Below are 27,214 nucleotides of genomic sequence, written 5' to 3' on the forward strand. Positions count from 1 at the left end.
AGCTTCGACCTCTAAACTAGGAGGTCATGGTTCTATTCCTGATCAGGGCACATGCCTGAGTTGTGGACTTGATCCCCAGTGTGGGGCGTGCAGGAGGCAGCCAATCAATGATCCTCTCTCATCTTTGATGTTTCTAACTCTCTCTACCCCTCTCTTTTCCTCTCTAAAATCAATAACAATATGTTTTAAAAAAGTAAGTGATACTATGCCATTGAAATAAATAAATAATAGCCCTTCATATGAGACAGATGTGCATTCAAATACAGCCACTTTAAATGTAAGTATCAGGAGATTAAATAATTAGACTTTTCTGGCCTCTGGCATCTTCATCTAGAAAGTTTAGAGAATTGCTATATTTTAAACAGAGGGCCAAAGAAAAGATAAAAATATTTGATAACACAAATATCTCATGTAAATTTTAAGAGGAATTAAACATATTAAATAATGTCTATAATCTGTGTTTTTTTTTTTAAATGATTTATACGGTAAATGTTGAATGTTACACATTTTAAAGTACTTTTGCTTAAATTCTCGAAGACTCATTTTCTTCAAAGTATTTTCCAAATAGTTTTGGGTAAATTTTTTTTTTACAGGTAATAGGTGTGAAAATAGCGTTTAAAAAATAAGCAAAAAATTAAATTTCTTTTCCATAAATTTATTAACTTACTTTCTTTTCTAAACTCATTATATTTCTAAAACATTTCTTTCATTTGCATGAGTCATTAGCTTTCATAGGAGTGCTTTTATAAAATCTGTAAACTATAGCATTTCTTCATTATTAGCATATACAGGTCTATTAAACCCTATGTAATAAAACCCTAATATGCTGTGTCCGATCGCCTGGTCGCCCATTTAACCAAACAAAGCGTAGTATGCTAATAATATGCTAAGGCCGCTCAACTGCTCACTATGACCACCAGGAGGCAGACTCTTTGACCAGTAGGTTAGCTTGCTGCTGGGGTCTGGCCAATCGGGACTGAGCATGACGGGCAGGACATGCCCTGGAGCCCCCCTGTGGTTCCTCATTGGCTGGTCAAACTCCCGTGTCCCTCCCAGGCCCCAATTGTGCACTGATGGGGTCCCTCTGCCTGGCCTGTGCCTTCTCAAAATCCAGGCTGAGGAACCCTCCCCCGAGTGCACGAATTTCGTGCAGTGGGCCTCTAGACTATTATAAATGGATAGCCTACTGATTAATATTTTAATGAAAGCATGGGATTTGTGGTGTGGATCTAGGAAATATTTATGAAAAATTTAAAGTGCTGGTTTAGAGCCCTGGCCAGTTTGGCCCAGTGGATAGAGCATTGGCTTGAGGATTGAAAGGTCCCAGGTTCGATTTCAGTCAAGGGCACATACCTCAGTTGCAGGCTTTATCCAGGTGCACGCAGGAAGCAACCAATAGGTGCATCTCTCTCATCATTGATGTTTCTATCTCTCCTCCTTTTCTCTCTTAAATCAATAAAAATATATTTAAAAACATAAGGTGCTGGTTTAGACATTTCAGAATCAATCCCTGGGCAATGATAACTTTTTAACCATAAAAAGCATATATTGAAAATCAATTAAATAAGGCTACTGATAAATTTGCTCCATTGAATATCAAGCAAAGGAGGCAAAGAGACAGATATTAAAATTATCTCTATTTCCATAGTAAAAATTTCAGTTCCAATTGTTAACTTTAATTTTTTTTCATTTTTATCTAGAGTACTTTTTCTTTCTAGTACTCACATTTTCACAAGAGCTTAAAATTTTAAGTACACACTAATTGTTAAAGGTTTATTTTGCATTTATATGTTTGTATGTTTTATAACAAAATAAAACATTGTGAAGTGTTCAATTCTCTTAATAATTCTTTAAAACTTTTAGCAAATATGAAATGATAAATCAAAATCTTATTAATTCTGACATTAAACTTTATTACTTAAAAGATTCTTATCAAAGTTAGTAATAATTTTATTTTGATAATGTCTCACTTTATCTTATACTTTAGACATGTCTCACTAAGTCCCTTAGAAGTTTCTAGAAGATTCTTGAGTAACCTTATATCAGTGATTTTGAACTCTATATCCAGTAGTTTTCTTTCTTCCATTTCTTTCATTTGTGACATGTTTCTTTGTCTCAACATTTTGGCTGCTTCCCTGTGTTTGTTTCTATGTATTGCGTAAAACTGCTATATCTCCTTGAGTTGATAGAGTGGCCTTGTGTAGTAGGTGTCCTATAGGGCGCAGTGGCTCAGCTTCCTCAATCATCTGAGGTAGACAGTCTAGGTCAGTGATGGTGAACCTTTTGAGCTCGGCGTGTCAGCATTTTGAAAAACCCTAACTTAACTCTGGTGCCATGTCACATATAGAAATTTTTTGATATTTGCAACCATAGTAAAACAAAGACTTATATTCTTGATATTTATTTTATATATTTAAATGCCATTTAACAAAGAAAAATCAACCAAAAAAATGAGTGTCATAGGTTCACCATCACTGCTCTAGGTGCACCCCTTTATGGGCTGTGTGCACAGTCTTGTTGTAGTTGAAACTTGATTGCTGTTGGTGTCACTGGGAGGAATTGACCTCCAGGCCAATTGGCTGTGAGGACCTGCTGCTACTACAGTGGGAGAGCTGCTGTGCAGGAGATACCCCTATGGAGCAGGACTTGCTTCAGTGGAGCTTTGGTGCTCACTGAGTCTGCCCCTTGAGTGTGTTGTTTATGGATGTGTAGAGTTGTCATCTGATATGGTCTGACACTGACCACTGGGTACACTGGCTCTTGGGTCTCCAGGGAGGAGTAAAGGCAGCTACTGCCCGGAGGCCACCCAGCAGGAGCTACAGAGAGATCTGCAGATTCCTCCTCTTTGTATTGGGTTTGGAAGTGCCCAGAAGAGGCCCAGCTGTGAAGCAAAGCAGGCTGGTGCTGGTGCTGGGTCTTGGGCCTTCTATTGATAGGTTTGGAGCTCTCTGACTTCCTGCAGCTTGTTTGACAGATTTTACCCTAAGCAAGGAGAGGCCATTTATATGCAAAAGCTGCTGCTCACAGCTTGGGTGGGGTTGTAAATGGGATGAAATGGGTTCTCAGGGAATCACCAGGGTGGAGCAAACAGAAATGGCTGCCAGTCAGCCCTGCGACTGACCAGGGAGGTCCCAGCATAGGAAACATGATCCCTGCAAGCACCTCCATCTGGGAGAAAGCTGCCTCCAAGTTCCTGCCCCGATGCCAGACAATCTAGTTCCTCCTTGTATGTGTCTGTGTCCCCCAGAGCTTCGCCCTGGCGTTGGAGCTCAGAGGAAGCGGGACCTTGTAAGTTCAGTTTGTGCGCTGGCCTTTTAAGATGAACAGCTGGGTCTCTGAGTCACTGAGCCCCAATCTGCATTGGTTTTTACAGACGAGGTTACAGGGACTTTTTTTCCCAGCTCTGGGACCCTGGGCTGGGCATCTGGTGTGGGGCTGGGACCCCTTGCTCCTCTGGGTGGCCTCCGCAGAGATGACCTCTCTCCTGATTAAAAAAGCGGCACACGTGGTGCTGGACCAGTCTGTTCCACACCTCTGCACCTCCTACCAGTGTCAGTGTGCTTTCTTCTTTTCTTCTGTATGATGGTTGTTCTGTATTTTAGTTGTAATTTTGATGTGGTTGTGGGAGGCTGCGAGTACGGGAGTTTGCCACCATCATGGCTTCTGAGAAAATTCTTATAATAGTAATAACTTCTAAATAAATGTTTCACGTAAGGGGGTAAGGTCAAGTGAATTGTAGTGTTAGTATTATAGAACTTAATATATCGAGAGTTTGTTTTTAAGGACATGGACATGCTTTTAAATAATATTGAGTGAAAATAAACATAATATAAATTTATAATCACTACACTTATTTTTCATGAGAGAGGTATCTGCTTCAATAGCTCATACTGCAAAATGGTATAATTCAAGATAATACTCCCTTTGGTATAAATGCAGCATTTACAGGTTGTTTGCATCAGGACTGGCGTGAATGGTTGGGCAGAATGTGTAATGCACAAGGCGCACAGCTAAGGAAGAGCTGTTCACGTCACAGATATCACGGATTTGAATACTTATGGAACAATTTTCCTGAAAAAGGCAATAGGACATCTTGTTAAATAATGTCATCAAGCCGGGCTGGCATGGCTCAGTGGTTGAGCCTTGACCTGTGAACCAGGAGGTCACGGTTCGATTCCCAGTCAAGGCACATGCCTGGGTTGTGGGCTTGATCCCGTGCAGGAGGCAGCCGATCAATGATTCTCTCTCATCAGTGATGTTTCTATCTCTCACTCCATCTCCTTCCTCTGCTGAAATCAATAAAAACATATTTTTTAAAAATGTCATCAATACTTAGATAGTTTCTGGACAGTTGGAAACAAAGCATTTCGAGGAAGGGGATTTTTAAAAGAGACACATAATGGAGGAGCATTTGACATATTGCCACGCTCCTCCCCTGCACATGTCATCAGTTGGGCTCCAATAAGCTCATCAAAATTCTCTGCGGGTCTGGACGTCCTTACGTCACGGGCCGGCACGCAGCGCGCGTTGTGCGTCAGGACCGGACGAAGCCCACAGGCCTTCTGCCTCCCATCCCGCCAACCCGCGAGTTTCTCTCAGGATTGTCGGCCTCCTGCTCTCAGTAGCCGGCCATGACTTTATTTAAGCTGCTCTTCGGAAACCCTCAAGGTGGGTAAGGGTTGAGATAACCGGGGAAAGAAAAAAAGAGGTGCCGCGTTCAATTTCGGCTTTTTCGTTGGATTGCTTACCGCGGCTAAACGAACGTCGTGCTGGGCCCCTGAGACCCAGCTCCCTCTTGCCCCGGAGAGAGGACACTTGCTCCCCCAGCCCCCATGGCCGAGGGGCCGGTACTCAGACTTCACCCCGCTGCATCCGGAGGGGCGGGCAGTGAGGACGCGGCCGGCCCCCCAAGCGGCCCGGGCCGGGTGCACCCGGGGAGGCTCGGGAAGGGGCCGCCTCGGGAAGCCTGGTGGCCCCGGGCGGCCGGTGAGCTCTGCCCGGCCCTCGCCCGGGACTCGGAGGGGAATCAGGGTTTTTGAGGCATTGCCTGCGGAAAAGCTGCCCTGGGCGTAAGGCAGGGCTGCAGGAGGCCCACTGCGTTTGGCTTGTGCGGAGACAGGCATGTCGGGCTGGTTTCCCTAGACTTTCGTTAGACCTGCAGGTCTCACAGTGATCCCGGGAAATCATGCCCCAGCGGCTAAGAGGACACGCCACGGTCCGCCTCTCCGCAGCCCTGACGGTGTGGCTCAGTGGCTGGGCACTGACCTCTGAGCCAGGAGGGCCCGGCTCAATCCCCGGTGTGGGGCGTGCAGGAGGCAGCCCATCAGTGATTCTCTCTCGTCATTGATGTTTCTCTCTCTCTCTCTCTCCCTTTCCCTTTCTCTCTAAAATAAAAAATACATATATTTTTAAAAACTAATAACAACACTAAGAAAACCACTAACGTGGCTGAAATGGGGACCCTTTGATAGTTCTAAATTAACTTTACTGTGCGCATTAGAAAAAGCTGGCTATAATGTTAGGCAGAATGAATGGAAAATGTATTGGCCTCTCCAAGCTTCAAAAACAAGATTTAGTTAAATACCTCAACTAGGATGTCATTGAGGTGTCAACCCAGTTCTCTGAGGAATTAAAAATGTCCGTCCCGCCCGGCCAGTGCAGGTCAGTGGTAGAGTGTCGAACGACCCTTTCACAGGGGTCGCCTAAGACCATCAGAAAACACATATATAATTACATATTGTTTTTGTGATGAATCACTATACTTTAATTATGTTCAATTTGTAACAATGAAAATACATCCTACATATCAGATATTTACATTATGATCCATAACAGTAGCAAAATTACAGTTATGAAGTAGCAACGAAAATAATTTTATGGTTGGGGTCACCACAACATGAGGAACTGTATTAAAGGGTCTCGGCATTAGGAAGGTTGAAAACCACTGATCTAAGTGATAAACAGACCCCAAAATAAAGACCAATTTGTAAAACTGGCCCATTTTAATGTTCTTTACGGTAGAATGAATAATTCTCTTGATGACTGCAGACATGTAAGCTGTTTGCTAGCACTCAGGAACAGCACAGTAAAGGAGCTGATTGGTGCATACTCTTCAACAATTACAAAGAGTTACTTGTATGAAACTGCTGTCAAACCAGGAAGACTGCATTTATGCACCCATCATTTTCAGGACTGTTAGTAACCTGGGAATATTTTCCCCAAATAACCTTGCCTCCTTGTGTCACAAGGCCCACCTCATTCACGTTCACCTCGATGACAGCACCTTTGGTTATAACACCCCAAGTTGTATAAAGTGGGGAGAAGGGATTCTTCTTTACACCAAGTATTGGCAGGCAAAAGGTAGCTTTCCGTTCAGGTTGTGTTACGTGGACCTTCTTGAAACGTACGTCCATTGGCCTAATGAATCTCGTATTTAGGTGGTTTTCGAGTAAAGCCCTCTCCAACAAAGCAGACTTTAGTAACCATCCTCTTCCATGCTTTTGTCTTTCTCTTTCCTGTTCGAATAACGTTTAATACCTGTTTCTCCCTGGGCATGAACTTTGGGCAGAGGGACTTCCCATTTTCCCACTTTCTCTTTTCGTTTTTGTTTAATCATACTGGAAAGTACTTTGGCTCGCGACTATCTTTCTCTATCCAGTAGGTATGCAGGTACTGCTCCTTGTGGAGTCTTTTCATCATTCTTTTATTTGGTGTTTCGTTTTTCATGCATCTTGGTAGTTTTTTTCATTTGTGTTTTCTCAGCATGGTGCTGTTTATGGTAGAGCTTAGCCTTCAGACCAATCATCTTTTTTTGCCTTCTTTGAATGTTCATGAACCTCTCGGCCTGCCTTCTTTCTCTTTTTCTCACGGTAATCCAAACGATATCCATAGAGCTTCCAAGGTAATTCGATATACTCATTTTGTGGCATGGTGATGGCCGCTGGGCCCCCGGGTGCAGTCCCTCGAGAGAAGAAGCTCTCAATTCTCGGGTCTCAGAGACTTGCTAGAAATTGAGTTTAAGGGTTTAAAATCTCAATATATGTAGGAATAACTTGGTGGTATTTCAGAAGGACCCCTGGAATACCTCAAAATATTTGAAATTGCATGGGAAGCATCATAAAATTAGTGATGAAAACTTCTAGGGTATATTGTATGATAAACAATGGTTGTAAATTAAACAAATAGTAGGGGCTATGGGAAACCCAAGATGGCTGTTTGGTTCTTTCCTGCTCTCTGGCTAATCAATATAACAGATTGAGATTCAGAATCTATCGTAGAAAATGAATGCTGTAGGCTTACGTATTTGACACTGCATTCCTTCCCAGGTGGCAGGACAATGGCATATACTGGGAGCAATACATTCACCACCATTTTTACATTTCTGAACGCAGATAGCTGCAAATAGAAACATACACAAGTCAAAAATATGATTTACTAAACAAATCCTATCATAAAACACAAAAATGTTCATCAGAGAAATAAAATGACAGTTAAAAGTCAGTGATGAAAGGATCTTGTCCCTTAACATTTTATCCAGAATATTTCCAATGTCACTACTTATTCTTGATTTTAATGGTTGTATAATGTTCCATTGGTAAAGTGCATAGTGATTTAACTTTCCTCCAATTATTAGACATCATATTGCTTCCCATTTTTCTCTTTGACCAATATATTATCATAGCCGCTCATTTTAAGTAATAATTTATAAAAAGGAAAAAAAATATTTGAATGAGGAGAGCTGCTGTCATTTAAAAAACTAACCAGGTTTGAAGGCAGTGGCACCACACCTTGGGAGGTTCTAAATTGGTCGGTCTGAGATGGGACCATGGAATTAGTAATTTTTTAAAACCTTCTCCTGACTCCTCTTTAAAACTAGAAGACCAGGACTTAAAGACTGGCTTTTTATCCTGGCAATTGCAGTGGACAGACTGGAAAATACAATATATCTGCTTCCTCTGCTAAATCGAAAGAACAAGTTGAAAGGATTTGGCATTTTACTCAGATTTCTATTTTTTAAAAAAGATATCACTTAAAATAGAAACAAAGCAAAAATAAAAACAAGGAAAATGTTGTCTTAAATTTGAATTCATATTCACAAGATAATGGAGGTGTTAGCACTGAGTATTCCTCTTACGTGTGTTGCAGTGTTTGCCTCTCCAACCAGAAGGACAAGAGCAAATGTTTGGTCCCACACATTTTCCTCCATTCATGCATATGGGATCACAGATACCTTAAGGTAAAAAGATGAAATGTCAGGTCTTAAATAGCAATAGTTTAGCTATTTAACGTGTTTTATTTACCTGTAGTTGGCAAATACATGTAGTGGTGTCTTACTTTTTTGGCATCTCCTACCAGTGTATCCTTCACGACAGGTGCACACATTATTTCTCACGCAATGGCCACCATTCTTACAGGGAGGGTGACAGATAGCTAAAAGAACACATGGCAGCAATCTGTGAATATTACACATTCAATTACTATATATTACATATTGTATCGTGTGCTTGTTATCTGTGGGGCCATAAGGCAGAGAGATGTGCTATTAAAATAAAAGATCACAACTGCAAGTACTAAAATCACCCCTTCTAAATCAAAATGCAATTCTTGGAGCTATAAGCTGCTAGTGGGTTAGCACAGTTTGCAATGTATTGGGGAATTGGTCATAACAAATGGAGTCTTTGGTATTATAGTGCACATAGTATGAACCTTATCTTATGTTTTACCACACTTTAAGTAAAGAATGAAATGATTTGACCAAAACCAAGAAAATATGTCAAAACCTAGCTCTGTGTAAGAATGTATCTGTTCCTGTGGAAATCAGAAAAATCTAAATAATCTGTCACATAATATTTGGAAAATACTTTAACTTTTAAATACCTACCGAGTTAATGAGTGCAGAGCTTTATATGTGACTTTTCTATGACTGTTTGGTAAAAATCTTTTAAACAGTAAATCCTTGGCTTTGTTAGGAATATTTATTGGGTAATCTTGAACATACTGTAGTATCATATATATACACACATATATATATATGTGTATATATATATATATATATACACATATATATATATCTGTTCTATGAAGCTCAGAATCTAATATCATCTTTTATGAAAGGATTATCATATTGCTCCATGTTTCTTCTAGCTATGACAATTAAATGTGGTTATTTTAAAAATAATAATACATAGGCAATTTTAAATTTAATTTTTCCTAAATGATAAATAAATAAATTTTAGTTTGTGTTTTAAAAATGAATGTCAAATAATGGCGAGGGCTGTTGCTATTTTTTATTATGGAGAAATACTCTCCTAGTTAACTGTTGGCATATAAATTTTATTTAAAATATTTTTTACTGATTTCAGAGAGGAAAGGAGAGGGAGAGAGAGAAACATGAATGATGAGAGAGAATCATTGATTGGCTGCCTCCTGCACGCCCTCTACTGGAGATCAAGAGACAACCTGGGCATGTACCCTTGACTGGAATTGAACCTGGGACCTTTCAGTCCGCAGGCTGACGCTCTATCCACTGAGCCAAAGCAGCTAGGGCATGCATATAAATTTTAGAGAATTGCCTGGCCAGTGTGGTTCAGTGATTGAGCTACCAATGACCCAGGAGGTAATGGTTCTATTCCCGGTCAGGGCACATGCCTAGGTTTTGGGCTCGATCCCCAGTAAGGGACCTGCAGGAGGCAATTGATCAATGATATCTCTCATCATTGATGTTTCTATATTTCTCTCCCTCTCCCTTCCTCTCTGAAATCAATAAAAATATATTTAAAAAAAAATTTTAGAAAATAAAATAAACTTAAAAATTTTTAGAGAACTTTAAAATTATATTTTATATCTACTTCTAATAGTATAAGAGATGTAAGCTTTTCGTTTCCTTTCTAATATTCTCCACTTAACATTTTATCTATAACTCATAAACATGGGCTTAAACATAGTCTCCTAATTTTCAAGATTTGTCTTATCTCTGTCTTTACTTTCTTCTCTTTTTCTATTTAGTTTCTTATAGGAAATTTGAATTATAAGAACTCGTTTCCACTGTGCACATATATAGTATTAAAATTATGGTTTTTTTTCTCTGCCTCAATTGCCACCTAATACTTCTAGCCAACATCCAAATAAAAAATTGGAATAAAATCAAAGTGTAACAGGACAAAAAAAGTATACATTTTAGGAATTAAGTTATGACATGTTCTGACATGCTTTTACTAAAAAAATCTACCCTACACTTTGCATTAGCTAAAAAAATATGAAGATCAGAAGATGCATTTTAAATTTCATTTATTGACATTAATTCATGTCTACACTGACAACTTCAGGCATGCCCATTATTCTGAAAAACCCATAGCATTAACATTATGAGGGAAAGTATTAAAATAACAGGCCATAAAGGGGAAATGATGCATTTTTATGTTCACATATCACCTTGCATAGTGCTGTGCATATCTGGCTCTTCATAAATGTTTAATAAAACTGAAGTCAAGAGAGATCATGAGATAAAAGTGAACATTAAATTGAGCACAAGTCAAACGTTTTTGCTGTCAAGGCAACAAAAATGATACCATTTCATTATAATACTAGACTGTGAGAAAACTTTCCTTATTTGTTTTACACCTTGGTTCTATAAAACTGCACAGACAACTGCCATAGTTGTGAGCCTAACATATGCTGAATAAATATAATCGTTATTCATCATAACTCTGATATGTTTCTATGAAGTGATCCTTTGATGGCCAAACTTGCAACATCATAAGAAATAGAGAAAAAAAAATAGCATCTTTCCTTTGGAACTTGTCTCTTATATTTACTCAGATCTCTGTTTATGTCTAACTTCCCCTTAGTCTTTTTATTTATAAAGAAAGAATAATTACCATTCTGACACTGTGCGCCAAAGAATCCATTTGGACAGCGGCAAGTGTTTGGCTTATTACAGGAACCACCATTGAGGCAAACAGGGTCACACAAAGCTAATGAACAGCAGGAAGGAGAGAGACCGTAAACGTTTTATTATTTTTTAAAAAAAATGAAACCTTCATGGAAGTGCAAAATGGTGCATAATGAAATATTTTTTATTTTTACTGCAAATAAAACCCATAACTTATAATTAGTTAGAATTTGCCAAATACAAGAGGAATAAAATAACTGGATAATAGCTTTGAAAGTCTGTCCATCAAGCTTACAAATAATACCAAGCTAAGACTATGGTTAGAATTCAGAATGCCCTTGTTAAGCTGAAAGGGTGACTAGAAGTTAGGAGAAGGCAATTCAAAAGCTCAAATAGGATGGTCTGTAATCGCATGAGTACAAGTGGCCATGTGGACCTCTTTAAGTCTCCTTCCCAATTCATAAGGAACACTGCACTCAAGTCTTAGCACACTAAAAAACAATCTTCGTTTTTGCTTCTTTAGCTTTGCTTCATTTTAAAAGGTACCCCCAATTACATTTTTCTTTTTAAAAATTCATTTATTGGGTTACACTGGTTAATAACAAATTTCAAGTGTATAATTTATAATACAACATCTGAATACTGCATTGTGTGCTCACCACCCAAAGTTTAGTCTCCTCCCATCACCATATACTTGACACCCTTTACTTCTTCATTCTTCCCCAACCTCCTTCCCCTCTGGTAACCACCATTCTGTTGTCTGTATTTGCAAGTTTGTTTATTTTGTTTGTTCATTTGTTGCTTTTTGTTTTATACCCCACATATGAGTGAAACCCTTTTCCCTCCAAAATGACTTGCCAAAATTAATTTTCCTCTTCTCTGCTTCCAAGAAACTGTACATTAATTACATAATTTATTATAACTCGACTTGTATCAGAGTCTTTTTAATAATGCAATCCTGTTCTCCTTCACTAATGATATGCTCCTTAAAAGCAGGGCAAAATCAGATTGATCTTTGTTTCCCTTTGCATTATGCTTCACACATAGTTGGCAAGCTACAAATGTTGAATTAAATCTATGTTGAAAAAAGTCATTAGAATACAATGTATTAGATTAAACATAGATCATTGTAAACACTGCTTTCAAGAAGTAAGCCTGATTTTGTGATAAATGAATTCATTTGATGGTGCCCATTTAACTCAAAATTGCTTGAATGTTTAATGAAATAGAATGTCTGTGATTTTAAAGAAATCCCACAACAACTTGAGGTCTAGAAGATGCAACACAGATATGTCTCTCCACCATGAGGCAAGTGGATGAAGAAAATATAGAAGCAAAAATAAAAAAAAATATTGGTCAGGTTGGATGACAGTAAAGCTGTTATACCATCTATGGTTTAATATAAGAAGAAAAAGAAGATGAAAGATAGGTTTTTAAAAATATGTCTGAAATAAAAACTTCATACCAATCTTGTCAGATTAGTTTTATGATTTGGGGTGCAAGTCTTTAGGATATTGATGCATTTAAGTTTTCTTTTAACTGATATTTATTGAAAATATTTTTTATTTTACCTGTACTGCAGGTGGGGCCATACCAGCCAGGCTTGCACTGGCAAACATCTGGTGTAAGGCATTCACCTCCATTTTCACAGTGCTTGTTACAAACCACTAAGATCATAGGACACAAATAAAAGAAAGGTAGATTGGGCTTGGAATTGGTCATATTATTGATTATTACCTGGTTAGCTCATAACTGCCTATTACATCTTTAATGAATAAGATCAGAAAGAAAGATAAAAATAATTTTTCCATTGGCTTTACAGGGTCTCCATTTCTCACATCAAGTCATTTTTATTTTACTTATTTTGCTGATAGAGATGGGAAGTAGGAAACCATTGAGCTGAATGGTAAAGAAGAAATGGCCATTTGGAAAAATTATTAGTTACTAATGAAAGTAATCACAGGCATAAATTAAATGAGATACATTTATATGTAATTCAACAAACTGAATTCCTGTCATCTAAAAAAAAAAAAAAAATGGAGAAATGGTCATGAATAAGGCCAAAAAAAGAGTTGCTTATAAGAAGAAACTTTTATTTTAGTTTTGGCACGCAGCACTCTCAGTAGTATGCTGAATGGTAACTGTCATAATAAATCACTGATGTGTGGTTTTTCCTTGGGGTTGGGTTTATATCAATTAGCATTAAAGCCATCAGCTAGTCAAAGGAGCAATTTCATTATATGAGTCCACAAGAGCTTTGCGTACTTGTTTTGCACCTTGGTCCCACAAAACCATACGGACAGGTGCAGAGGTTTCCAGCCAAGCAGGTGCCACCATGTTGACAAGGTGGGCTACAATATTCTGCAGACACAGATTATGTTATTAAATTTTAAAATCAGTTTTTGTTTATAAAATACAGCCACAATAAAAGCTTTTTGTAAGAGCAAATTATAATAAGCTCAGATATCTTTTACTATGAAATTTGGTTCTGTAGGATTCACTATGAGTTCGGGCTCTAAAAACACCCACAAATCATTAGCATGTCTTGGTTTAAAAAACTTATGATTAACTGATAAGATTATATATGATCTTAGCTTTCTTCTGGAAAGTGATACTTAGACATATGCATTCTAGCTTACAAGTAGAACACTTTTATATTTCCATAATTATTTTCATATGCTATTGATATTGACTGTTTCTGTTGGTTTATTCTAGATTTAGTTTAATTTGTTAATTTGTACCTTGTTATGAAAGCATTTAATATGGCTCTATCCTATCTAATAAAGAGGGATTATGCTAATTGATCCTCACGCCATCGCAAAGATGGAGGTATCCACAGCCAATAAGGAGGGAATATGCTAATTGACTGCCCCACCCTCAAAGATGGCGGCGCCCACAGCCACAAGATGGCGGCACCCAGTCCCCTCAGCCCCACCGGGGAGGCAGGCGTGTAGCAAGGCGGGTCCGCCTTGCGGGCCCGGCCACTCTACATGCCTGCCTCGAGTCCCCCAGTCCCCTCAACCCCCAGCCACCCAGGGCCAGCCTAAGGCACAGGCAAGCCTCAGATGGCAGTTGCCTAACCACCCAGGGCCACCCGAGGCTCAGGTAACCAGGGCCAACCAAGGCTTGCACTGCCGGCAGGGGCAGCAGCAGAGGTGTGATGGGGTGTTGCCTTCCCCTGATCGCTGGGTTGCCTCCCACCCCTGAGGGCTCCTGGACTGTGAGAGGGGGCAGGCAGGGCTGAGGGACCCCCCCCCCCCTCCAGTGCATGAATTTTCATGCACCGGGCCTCTAGTTTTATTAATAATTACATTACCATCTATCAACATATATTAATTTTAAAATAACAAATTTGTTTTTTAAAATATTATCCACTTTAGGAATATCATTTTCTAAACTCTCTACTTAAGATTTCCATTAAGACAATAAAATTATATGGCTATAGACATGCTTTTATTTCTTTATTTTTTAAAATATATTTGTATTGATTTCAGAGAGGAAGGAAGAGGGAGAGAGAGATAGAAACATCAGTGATGAGAGAGAATCATTTATTGGCTGCCTCCTACATGCCCCACACTCGGGATTTTGCCCACAACCTGGGCACATGCCCTGGCAGAGAATCGAACCGTGACCTCCTAGTTCATAAGTCGATGCTCAACCACTGAGCCATGCTGGCTGGTCTGTATAGACATGTTTCTAAAAGTCACTTTTTAAATTTATTCTTACTACCTGATATCTTCTAATTATTTGGTATTTCACAATTCTTTGAAACTATGTTTGACAAGTCCTTCAATAATCAGATGTCCTTTGTTTGAAGGTAAAATAATTGTAGGGCTCTGATAACTTATAACTAAATCTCAAAAAAATTATTCCTGAAGATAATTTTACCAAGGACAAGTAAGCTATTGCTCTTTAGTTTTCTGATTTTAGAAATTTAATTTTTTTAAATCTTCAAATAAATTATTTTAAATAAACATTAAAAACTTTGACTCCCTCACCAGCATTAATGAATATATATTAATATGTATACAGAAAAACTATCCTTAAAAATTTGTTTTATTATTCAATTTTTAATTTGAATTATTACCTTCTTCACAATTTGCTCCACCATGTCCTGGGGTACATTCACAAATGTTAGGTCTAATACATTTTCCATGGTTTTTGCAATCAGGAAGACATATAGCTGTATAAAATAAGGCTCTTGGTTAGAAATATCAATTATCAATTAAATTAATTATGCAAACTAATGAGTACCATACCTACCAGTTTGGCAGTTAGAACCAGTGTAACCAGGTTTACATTTGCATATGTTTGGGGCAACACACTCCCTCCCTTTTCCACATGGGTGTCTACAAATGGCTGCAAAAATGAAGGGTAAAAGGCTGAGTTGTTGATACAGTCTGTACATGTTGCTTATAGACTTAGTCATAAAAGTAAAATTTTCTGAAATTTGACTAACTTGAAACAATAACCACTACATTTATCTATGAAATTATATTACAATCTTTTCCAGAGGGCGATGAAATGTCAGGTACTAATCAGGTAAATGTTGGTGAATGGCAAGGATAATTAGAATTTCAAAGAGCAAGATGCCAGGAACACATCATAAGCTTACAGGTTTGTATTCCTTAGGCTTCTATAACTACCTGATATATTCTAATTATTAGGCATTTAACACTTCTGAGGAAACTGCAATGCATGAGGTTGTTTTGTTTTATTTTTCAATAATAATAAATTCTATATTATAAACATTAAATATTGAAGATTATTATTATTGTCATTATTCCTACAGAAAAAATAAGAGTTCCTCCAGGGAATGCTGAGAACAAAGGAATACTCCAACATTGCTATTGTGTAAGTAGGTCTCAAATCAAAACAATAACAAAAAAAAATAGCTTTTATGTTGTCAAAGCCAAAAATTTGATTTGCATCAGAGAAAACAATGCTGATAATTTTGAAAAGAAGTAAATGCCTCCCCCCCCCCAAATTAATGTGATGCCCAATTTGCTTTATTCTCAAGAGCCGGAGGAATTACAGAGAAACCTCATTTATGCAAATAAGCAAATATGTCAGAAGTAGTAAGTTAAAGGGCTAAATGCATACTGAGAGCTGAAAAGAACCCAGACCACAATGTTATTCCCATTCTTATTTTATCTTTTTAGCTGCTTAATTCCAGGAAAACCAGTTAGCCCTCTAAGGTTCTGCTTTCTCATCTGTATAATGAGAAAATAACACCCAATTTGTGGGATCCTTGTGGATTATATGAGAAAATTGATAAAGAATGTTTCCATAGACCATGGACCACAGTAGATACTCAATAAATACATTTATATTATATAGTTATAATTCTTTAATATTAACATTATTTAAAAATAACTCAGAAATGCCCATGTTAATTTTTTGAAATATGAAAAAGACTATAGACAGATAAATAAGTAAAATAAATAGCAATTATTGAACTAAATGGAGTAAATAGAGATTAATAAATAGCATATCTTAACTAATGTGAACTAGATAGTTTTCTTTGAAGAGTTTTCATACTACCTTTACAATTGATACCATCTCCATAATATCCAAGGGGGCAGCGTCCACATCGGAAGTGACCATCGGTGGTTGGCACACAGGAAACACCCAAAAAGCAAGGCAATTCTGCACAAGTTGGTATTTTGGTTGACTCAGGCTTTTCTGGCAAAATAGTGATGGCTCTACTAATGGATGCTGCAAACCCATCCGTGTGCTGTGTGTAACCTTGGGCAGACATGATAACTTGATAATTATATTCTCCTGTCTCTGTTTGGACGGTGCCCTGGCTAATGTCCTTTACTTTATCATGGGAGCAGTTGGGGTTAATGCGTATAGAACTACGATTGTCCATAGGAACTTCTAGCTCCCCCAGACTGAGATTTGTATTCAGAGCATGAGCCGCATGTTTAAAACCTGATATCTGATGAGAAATTGCCTTTGAATTATTCATTCGAGTTGTAACTGATTTTAATGAGAAGTAGGAGATGTTGCTGGTTTTGGTAGTAACCGGACTGTGGGTAAAACTTGCACCAGTTAGTAAATGCTCTGTTGATGGCGACTGAGAATTTATATCTAAATAACCGGGAGGGAAAATAAATGTTAGTCAATAATATTTATTAAGGTTCTGCTCTACCCACAATATCAAATATTAAGTAATTCATTCAATATCTATTGCGTGTATAACACTGTACGAGGAGCCATGCAGTAATGAGGAGTCAGCCCACAACTCCTGCTTTCAATAGACATAATCTATTTGACTACACAGTGTAACAATTAGAGGACAATAACTAATAGTTTTATTAAGAGTTAGAAATAGTCAACAAACATTTATTACCACCTAATACATAGTAGGCTCAAAGCAAAAGAAAGCCCAGTTCCATCCCTGAGAAACTCGGTGTTGTAAGGATATAGGCATGTGAGCAACTCATTTTAATGATCTGTGATCATTACTATAAAAGTGACAGCTATGGAACCTATAAGAGCATAGAGGAGTGGACAACTTATTTTGCCTGGAAAGGTAAGGAAAGAAAATGAATGCTTATAGAAAATCAATTGATAATTATATAAATGCTATTTTTTTAAAAAATATATTTTATTGATTTTTTACAGAGAGGAAGGGAGAGAGATAGTTAGAAACATCGATGAGAGAGAAACATCGATCAGCTGCCTCCTGCACATCTCCCACTGGGGATGTGCCCGCAACCCAGGTAAATGCCCTTGACCGGAATCGAACCTGGGACCCTTCAGTCCCCAGGCCGATGCTCTATCCACTGAGCCAAACCGGTTTCGGCTATAAATGCTATTTTGTATGAAAGGCAAAGAAAGAACTGTGGCTCTAGTCATTTTATCAATGTGATAAAACAGGATTTTATACCCTCATCTTTATTGATTGTTCAAGTAGGAATTAAACAGTTTTGTGTGTGTTCTTTGTAAGGGTGGGTTGTCATTTTTTCTCTCTTCCAAGGTACTTTATTTTCCTTATCCAATAACTCTTTTAAAAAGTTTCTTTGGTATGAAAAATCTAGTATTTTAGAATACGGGTAATTTTAAGCAGTGACTAGACATGTTTCTCTTTTATCCTTTCTAATGTTGATTTAGGGTTGATTTTTGCAGTGTCTTCAGGCACAGCACTTCTCAAATCCCTTATAATATGAAAAAAGGGATAAATCAAATCAAAACCAGAAGAAGACATAAGAAAACAAACCATAAGCAACAATAAAAAATAATCCTAATATAATTGATAAACAGAAACAAGGGCAATGAAATATTACGGTAATTTTGAGGACTTCATAAAACACAGAAATCATAGGGTTTCAGACTAACAGAGAAACAAGAGTGTACCAAATATAGCCCAAAACAAAAATAAGAACAAAGTAGTTATCACAGTACAAAGAACAAGAGGACCCTGGATCCATCCTCAGGTCAACTGATAAAAAATCTGAGACAAATTAGTGTCCTCTTGTCCTGTCTTTGTGCCCTGAAGGACTGCTCCTTCCCACCCCACACCGCTTCATATGAGTCATCTTCTTAGGAGTGTTTCTGGTTTTGAATTGAAGAAAGAAGTAGAGAAGAATTGGAATTAATTTCGGATTATGAAAAATATAGCAGAAGACATGAAGGGAGGAGTATATTTTAGCAAATGCACATTAATAAAATGTATTGTTTTCTTTTGAAATTTAATATAATAAAATCTTAGGGTTCATGTTAAAGTAGGCATCAGAAATATTGAAAAATTACAAAATAGAATTGTGAGGGGCTATTGACCTTAGCAATATTAAAGTGTATTATAAAGCCACACTAATCAAAATAATGCATTATTGGCATACAAAAAGACCATTAGGTAATAAAAACATAATAGAAAGCTCAGAAATATATCTCAATGTATATTTGAATTTAATATAAAAACATGGTATTAAATTTGTGTGAAAATATGGCTTATTTTAATAAATGATAACACATAACTGCTTATTTATCTGGAGGAAAAATATATAGGGCCTCTAACTCACAACATAAATTCCAGATGGACTGAGAACTAAATGTAAAATATAAAATAATGAATAGATACAGTATAAGAAAATTGAAGAGATTATATGCATAACATAGAAGTTAGGAGATCTTTGGAAATGGAAGCTATAAATAAAAACTGTAATAAAAAATACCTGTATTTGACTACATAAAATTTTAATATTTCTGCATAAAAAGACAACATAGATAAAAGCAAGCTACTGAGATAAAGAAGGTAATTTTAAGAACATGTAAAGTATTATTACAAATCAACAAAAAGTCAAACAGGAGTTATGAACAGAACAGGTAACAGAGAAGCAAATCTAAATAATTATATGAAAAAAAACAACAAATAGATAACCTTTATCAAGTTCTGTCCAGATAAAAACAGTAGGAAGATACAACTAAACAACTGAACATAAGAAAAGAGAAAAAGCTACATATATGAGGATAATTTTAAATTATACAAGAATACTACATGTGATTTTAAATAAAAATTTGAAATCTTGATGAAATAATGATTTTTAAATAAAATATAAATGACTAAATTGACCCAAGAAGTGATGGAATATAGTTGAAATAATAATTACCATGAAAGAAACAAAATAATCTAAAATCACCTCCCAAAATGATTCAGGACAGGTGATCTATTGGGAAAACATTTACAAAGTAATCAAGGAAAGAATATTTTCCAAATTGTTGCAATGCACAGAAAGAGATGAAAAGTTTATAAACATTTGATCAGAGTGGCATAATTCTATAGTAAATATTATTTATAAATATGCATAAAAATTTAAATGAAATAACAAATCAAATGTAGCTCTGTGGTTATATATTACTGCATTGGGATTAAATAGACCTGTCTCTCTATCAATGTTATTATATTACATAATTACATTAAGATACTAATGAAGAAAATAATATAAAACAATGTTAAAAATGTAATTTGATACATTAAAACATTTTGAATAAGTTAGTCAAAGGAAATGTTAACAGAAATCATAGCAACTTAATAATACTGAAAAACCATGATAAAATTTAAAACCCACACCTCATTTCAATCATTGACCAAGTATTATCAATTTGCTTCTTTAGTGTCTCTTTCATTTGTTATCTCCTCACCTTAGGTCAGAATATCTTCATGTCTTTCCTGTATATATTTGCGATATTGGTTTAACCCTTCTTCCCATCTTCAGACATGCACAGTTCTTTACCTGCAAGTGGTCCATCCTCCATACTGCTCTGAAACAGCCTTTTTCAAATGTAAACCTTATCCTGTTTCTCATAGTGTTCCAGTGGTCTGGGCACTGGCTACCTCTCTAGCTTCAACCCCTGCAGCAGCCCTCCTCCCACTAGACTTCAGGCATACCAAATTACTCACAGTGTCCAAGGTGTGCTGTGATGTTTGTGTGTGTGACGCCTCTGTACCTTTGCTCCTGCTCTTTCCTCTACCTCAAATGCCTTCCTCTTTCTGGATCAAATTTAGCTGTAGTGACACTACCTTTTGAAAGCTTTTTATTATCCCTCCAGGTAGACATGATTCCTACTATTCTAAGCACTTCTATCAAAAGACACAGAACACCATACTGAACTATGTGATTACCCGTCATATTCCCTGCTATTATACTTAAACCCATTAAATCAGAGTATATATGCTATATACTGAGTGGAGCAAATGTAGGTTTACAGTTGTTTGTATGGAAAATAATACAATAATTAATGATACAAAAATAAACTGTGTTTTATATACTTAACAACTGGAAACCTATTTTTGGGGGGTGGGGGGAGTGGAAGAGAGGAAAAGACAGAAATACCGATGTGAGAGAAACACATCGATTGGTTGCCTCCTGCATGAGCCGCTGCCAGGGCGTGTGCCTTTGACTGAGAATCAAACCATGACCTCCTGGTTTAAGGGTTGACGCTCAACCATAGAGCCACACTGGCCGTGCAAGATGACTACAGATTTTTAATGTGAGCAGTGAGAGGGACGAAGTTTGCATTTACTGAGCTAGAAACACCTGCAGTTGAAAAAGGGAAGAATGGTGGTGATAGGAGGAAAATCAGGAGTTATTGGTTTACCTGTTAATGGAATCAAATAGACTTTAAAAACTTCTTTCTCTAATATATTGGGAGAAAATAGTTCCATGTAGATAAGTTAGAGAAAAAATTAAGCAAATTAGTATAATTAGCAAAATATAAACATAGTCTTAAGAAAACTAAATTTGAGTTCTAGAAAAACTTATTCTCTGCCAGTAGAGGGATCAGCTGTGTGCCAAGTTCCCGAGGTCAATAGAGCCATGCATTTGCAAGGAACACGAGAATAAAGTAGGTGGAATGGAATGAATGAGGGCGATAATAGCAGGGGGTAAGTTTTGACAGATATTGTGTGCAAGATCATGTTGTGCCTTACAAGCTATTATATGTGCTTCAGCTTTTTAAAATATATATATTTTTAATTGATTTCAGAGAGGAAAGGAGAGTGAGAGAGAGATAAAAACATCAATGATGAGAGAGAAGCACACCCCACTCTGGGAATCGATCCTGCAATCCAGGCATGTGCCCTTGAATGGAATCAAACCCGGGACCCTTTGGTCCACAAGCTACACTATCCACTGAGCCAAACCAGCTAGGGCTGTGCTTCAGCTTTTACTCTGAATAAGATGCAACACTGTTGGAAAAACACTAATGTACTAGAGGCCCGGTGCACGAATTCATGTACAGATCGGGTCAGGCCAGCCGGGGGAAGGGACAGTGGGCAGTTGGCTGGCAGGCCCAGCCCCCTGGTTGAACTCCCAGTTGAATTCCAGGTCGAACTTCTGGTCAAGGGGACAATTTGCATTAGCCTTTTATCATATAGGATTAGTTAATATAATTTGTTTTCCACCCTATATTATCTGTACAACCCTGATAAAATACTGAAGGTAAAAAGAACAAAGACATTTTCAGAATTAAATTACATTCACAGTATTGCAGTTGAAGAGTATTTACTTACCACGTGAGTCACTGCAGTCATAGGAACCAAAGCCTGGGGAACACATGCATCCCCATTACATACACTGCCCATTGCCGCTGCACAAATTGGGGCATTTTAATACTAAGAGAATGTCTTCAATTGATTTGCCATATTCTTCTGTGTTATATTTACCCTCTTCCAAAATTCTCCTTTCACATTCATTTTTTAAAAGGGCCACCCCTGCTCCTGCCCAGCTAAGATCATCTTTTAGGAGAACATCCTTAACGCACATATCTATAACACTGTCTAGTCTCTTGCCAAGAAAGGCGAGACAGCGCCTTCCTATGCTGGAGTTGGCTAGAGTCCACTGACACAGTTCCAACGTGCTATGTTCTGTGAGGCCAGAGGGTGTAGGCCACGTGGGGACAAACTCTTGCTGGACATCCTCAGTATGGTCCTCAGGGAAAAAATAAATAAGCTCTTTTACATCCTTCTGGCTGAGACTTTGGAAAGCAAGCAAAGGAAGAAACTCATAAATGTTTTGCCGTTTCCATCTGTTTTGTCTATGCCACCATTTTTCTTGACTGTGTCTATCCTGGTCCTGTGTGTGTATCCCATTGTCCAAAGTTTTTGGAACATCTTGTTTCTCATTCTTAGGATATTTTTGTAAATTTAAATCCAGTTTGGATAGGTTCACGTGCTTTCTGTCTTGAGGAAAGAAATTTGAATTATTTTCTTCTCGAGAGGTATGCTTGTTGATCTCTCTGGCAAGAGCTTCTGGATTAATATATTTAGAAGTGACATCCACTTCTGGTATCAAGGAAGAGAATTTGACACCTGTGAGGACTTTGCAGTCGGAAGCAATGTCTGCTTGAGAAACACGGACCAGATGATTAGAAGACGGGTAGAGTGAAGTGGTGTCCAAGGAGCAGCTACAATAGGATAGTTTTCCAGGCGATGGCAGAGATATTGGCATTGTGTCGAACATGCTTTTTCCTGGCAAAATCCTTCCAGATGGAAAACAGAAAAGTAATTTGAACAAAAACACCTCCCCCCCCTCCCCAGGAAGGTCTTGCAAAAAAAGTAGTGTATTGAGTCATCACTCATTTTAAGTCAAATATTAATTTACTTTCTTACCTCCATTCATTAATAAAAGCAAAACAATTATTAAAAGTTTGATCAATTTTGATCCCATTTTTGTCATGGAAATCATTTTCAGGGTTTTCATCAAAGGTGCCACAAAGTCCCAAAGTGTTTTTGTAATCTGCACTAGGGGCTCTGATTGTTAGACTCATGCCCCGTTCACTAAGATCAGCACGGATAAATGCTCCAGAAGAAAACCAGATCTGAAAAATAGAAAGAAGTCATTTAAAATAATATGCAATATTTAAAAAGGAGGACATCTGTAATACTTTAAACAATAAACATAAAAAATAATAAATAATATTCAATGCAGATTATGAAAAAACTATTATGTAAAAAATAAATTCATTTATTCTCTCAATATAAAAGGAAAATAAAATATTGATTTTCCTTAGACTACACCTTTCCTTTTAATGCTATATGTCAAAATAATGGGGTTTTGCCTTTTGCTGATTTGAAATTTGATTTCCACATTGATCCTTTTATTGAGATATCTTGTTTAAACTCTTTAAAAATAATTTAAACTAGAGTGAGACATTTTGTGCAATTAAAACAGCTATTAATGTTGAGTATAATGTTTACCAAGTACTGTCTCTGATAGTAATTATTTGATCTAGACTTAGACTGATGAGTAATTGCTTTATACATGTAAATGTAACTCCAGAAGGCAAATAGAATCAGAAGCCAAATTATAACCAGAACGTTGCTAGGGGAGTTGGAATGAGAGAAGGGGTTTGTTGAATCATCCTAATAGCCTATGTCACCTGTGATCATAGAAGTCTCACCCTCCCAGATCAGGGACTTGGATGTACATGTAGAGAATTTCTCTCTTCTAAAATCCACTGAAAATACATCACATATGTCTGTTCCTCCAACTTTACTACCCCGTTTATTTTATTTTTATTAGATTTAAAATTTTCCATCTGTTTTGTTGATGCCACCCTGTTTCTTGACTGTGTCTATCCTGGTCCCGTGTATTTTTTAGATTTAAAAATTTCAGTTTTTCTTTTTAGAAAAAATGGTGTTATTTTAAAAGCAAGCCAATTTCATATTGCTACTCAATCTGAGGTGGCTAATGTTAGGGTGTCAGTGCATATTCTTTGAAAACCTTTCCTATATTTTATTAATTTCTTTTCCTGTCAATAAATACACATCTATTCCAAAATTTTCATGACTATAAAGTGGTCTATTATGTGACATTGCTATATTTGGGGTTTTGGTTAAACTCTTTTATTCATCATTGATTAATTGTAACTTTTCCCTCTCAAAAGGAGGGATATTATGTGGGGTTCTGCACATCCTTAATTATTTTATTGTAAGTTTTCAGAGGTAAAATTTCTTGAAAAATGACATGCATGGGTTCTGGAAATCTTGCCAATATTGTATGAGAAATATAGGAGCGGCATTTCTTTGATTACTAGTGAAATTGAAGTTTTTACATTTTTATTGGTTATTTGTACTTTTGGACATATTTATCAATTTTATTTCTTTTATGAATTTCACGTTTATATCATTTGCTCACTTTAATTGGTGTGCTGATCATACATTAGTGATGCATATTAATGACTATGTAATCTTTGATGTTTCTTGATTTTCTAATCTCTTCCATGTCTACCAGCCTATTTCTGAGGCAGGACCATCTGTATTCATTTCAAAAGTTGACTAGCTATCCCCAAATATTTATTCTTAATTATATATTTTATCTATGGCTAATGTACCACTTATTAGGCATTGCCGAAAATATTTCTATGAATCATCCATGAAGTTATAAGGAAATTTTAAATAAGGAAGTTCAGTTTGACAGTTTTAACTATTGCTTTGTCTATTTGTGTGTGGTACATGAAAAAAATTTTATTCCTTATAAGATCAGTGTTACTCTAAATGTATTTTAGTGAAAAAAACCCCACAAAACCCTAATGTTGAAAATGATAGTTTTTAAATTAATAGAGATGCAAATAGATTCAGAATAAATCAAAATTCTGTAGAAAAAAGAAAAAAATACTTTTAATAATCATACATACTGTGACTTTTCTTCCTAAATAAGATTCACTTATCTTGATATTGCTGGTTTCATGTTGGCTCTTTAGAAATAAATATGGCTGCGATTCATGTAGCTGACCACCGCACATATCGAAAGTAACTACATCACCTTCTTCTTTGGCAACAAACCCGCAGTTACATGACACAGTATAGTGAATGCTTCCACAGTCCCATTGACGTACATGGACTTCAAAATCACGTGACATACTCTTATAAAGCACAAACGTTCCAGTCTTGAAATTATCATATATCCTAACATTAACAAAAGCCAATTGCATTAAGAATTGGTATAAAATATCACAACAGTATGTTATAAACCAAAAATGTGTGCTCAATTTAGTATTTATATACATTCAATACACTTTGCTGCAAAAATGAAAAATCTACATTTTTAATAGGTTTATTTATCGTGAGCATTTTTTTTTTGTAGAGCATTGAAGGAGACAAGTAGTGATAAACACCTAAATCTCTCTCACTGATCTTCTCCCCTTGCAATGCTCTGTCAACCCCTGCTTCCAGCCTTTTCTTTCCATCCCTGCTTAGTTTTCTTCCTAATGCCTATCTTTCTCAGATATACTATATATTTTATATATTAACTGTGTATATCTCTCTTCACCTATACAAAGATAAGGTAGAGTATGTCTATCTGTCTTATCACTGTCATACCCACACTCGCCCCCAGCACGTAGAACATGGTTTGTCACTTAGTTATTGCACAATTAATCTTGTTGGATTATAGTGGATAAAATTAGTCACCACTACTCTTTCCTGAGGTTCTTCCATTTAAAACTTCTGTTTTTTATTATAACCATAAAGGATTCTTGCCTGTGGGATTGGTTTCTACAACTTTGTATACTGGTTTGAACTTTTGGAGTTTCATTCATTATCGGAGGGGATCTGCATCTATGCACTAATATTGAATAATTTTACTAACAATAATAACCTTATACTTTTTAAAAAGAATAAATTACCTTGCATCATGAAGAAAATTTTGACAACAATGAAATGTTCATATCATTTTTTAGGGACTTATTAAAAACACTAGAGGCCCGGTGCACAAAAATTTGTGCACTCAGGGGGTGGGGTCCTTCAGCCCAGTCTGTGCCCTCTCACAGTCTTGGACCCCTCAAGGGATGTCCACCTGCTGGCTTAGGCCCACTCCCCGGGGGATTGGGCCTAAGCTGGCAGTCAGACATCCCTCTGGCAGCCCAGGAGCCCTCGGGGGATGTCCACTTGCCAGCAAGGAGCAGGCCTAAGCTACAGTCGGACATCCTTAGCACTGCCGAGGAGGTGGGAGAGGCTCCCGCCATCACTGCTGTGCTGGCAGCCGTCAGCCTGGCTTGTGGCTGAGCAGAGCTCCCCCTGTGTGAGTGCACTGACCACCAGGGGGCAGCTCCTGCATTGAGCATCTGCCTCCTGGTGGTCAGTGTGTGTCATAGTGACCAGTCATTCCCAGTCTTTCTGCTGTTAGGGTCAACTTGCATATTACCCTTTTATTATATGCCTGGTGTATGGGAGGGGGCTGGCTGGTTTGCCCTGAAGGGTGTCCTGGATCAGGGTGGGGGTCTTGCAGGGTGCCTGGCCAGCCAGGGTGAAGGGCTGATGGCTGTTTGTAAGCTGGTCAAGCCCCCTAAGCAGGGACGTTCACCCCTTGAGGGTGTGGCCAGCCTGGGTGAGGGGCTGATGGCTGTTTGCAGGCTGGCCACAGCCCCTTCAGGGTGGGGCTCCCCGCTGGGGTGCCTGGCCAGCCTGGGTGAGGGGCTGATGACTGTTTGCAGGCTGACCATGTCCCCCAGCCACCCAAGCTCCCAGTGGAGGCTGGCTCGAAGCAGGTATCTGGGATTTATTTATCTTCTATAATTGAAACTTTGTTGCCTTTAGTGGAGGCCACAGCCAGCCAGGGAAGGCGGGAAGCTTGGCCTCCTCCATCGCCGGGGCAACCAAGCCTCCTGCTTGCTCCAGCTCTGTGGCTGCCGGCCGCCATCTTGGTTGGGTTAATTTGCATATAGTCGCTCTGATTGGCTGGTGGGTGTGGCTTGGGGCATAGCAAAGGTGCAGTCAATTTGCATGTTTCTCTTTTATTAGATTAGATGAATTCCCCAGAACAGTATAACTGAATTTAAATCCTTCTATGCAGATATTAGTAGCGGGATACCTTA

At 37.7% G+C, this 27,214-nt stretch overlaps 1 protein-coding gene and 1 pseudogene across 1 annotated transcript in view; both read right to left on the bottom strand.

Moving 5' to 3' along the window:
* Positions 1-6,145: 6,145 nt before the first annotated feature.
* LOC139016967 (ribosome biogenesis protein NSA2 homolog pseudogene) lies at positions 6,146-6,929 on the bottom strand (annotated as a pseudogene).
* A 332-nt stretch (positions 6,930-7,261) lies between these two features.
* Positions 7,262-27,214, bottom strand: part of VWDE (von Willebrand factor D and EGF domains) — a 45,971-nt gene continuing 26,018 nt past the window's right edge. Inside the window, 12 exon segments of the mRNA XM_070423536.1 lie at positions 7,262-7,395; positions 8,135-8,230; positions 8,335-8,430; positions 10,878-10,973; positions 12,463-12,558; positions 13,157-13,252; positions 14,979-15,074; positions 15,155-15,250; positions 16,436-16,987; positions 21,912-22,879; positions 23,010-23,218; positions 25,037-25,307. Of these exon segments, the coding sequence (XP_070279637.1) occupies positions 7,262-7,395; positions 8,135-8,230; positions 8,335-8,430; positions 10,878-10,973; positions 12,463-12,558; positions 13,157-13,252; positions 14,979-15,074; positions 15,155-15,250; positions 16,436-16,987; positions 21,912-22,879; positions 23,010-23,218; positions 25,037-25,307 (2,806 nt within the window).

Source organism: Myotis yumanensis, unplaced genomic scaffold (genome assembly GCF_028538775.1).
Source record: "Myotis yumanensis isolate MYYU_CA2020_CCGP unplaced genomic scaffold, mMyoYum1.0.hap1 SCAF_9, whole genome shotgun sequence".
NCBI lineage: Eukaryota > Metazoa > Chordata > Mammalia > Chiroptera > Vespertilionidae > Myotis > Myotis yumanensis.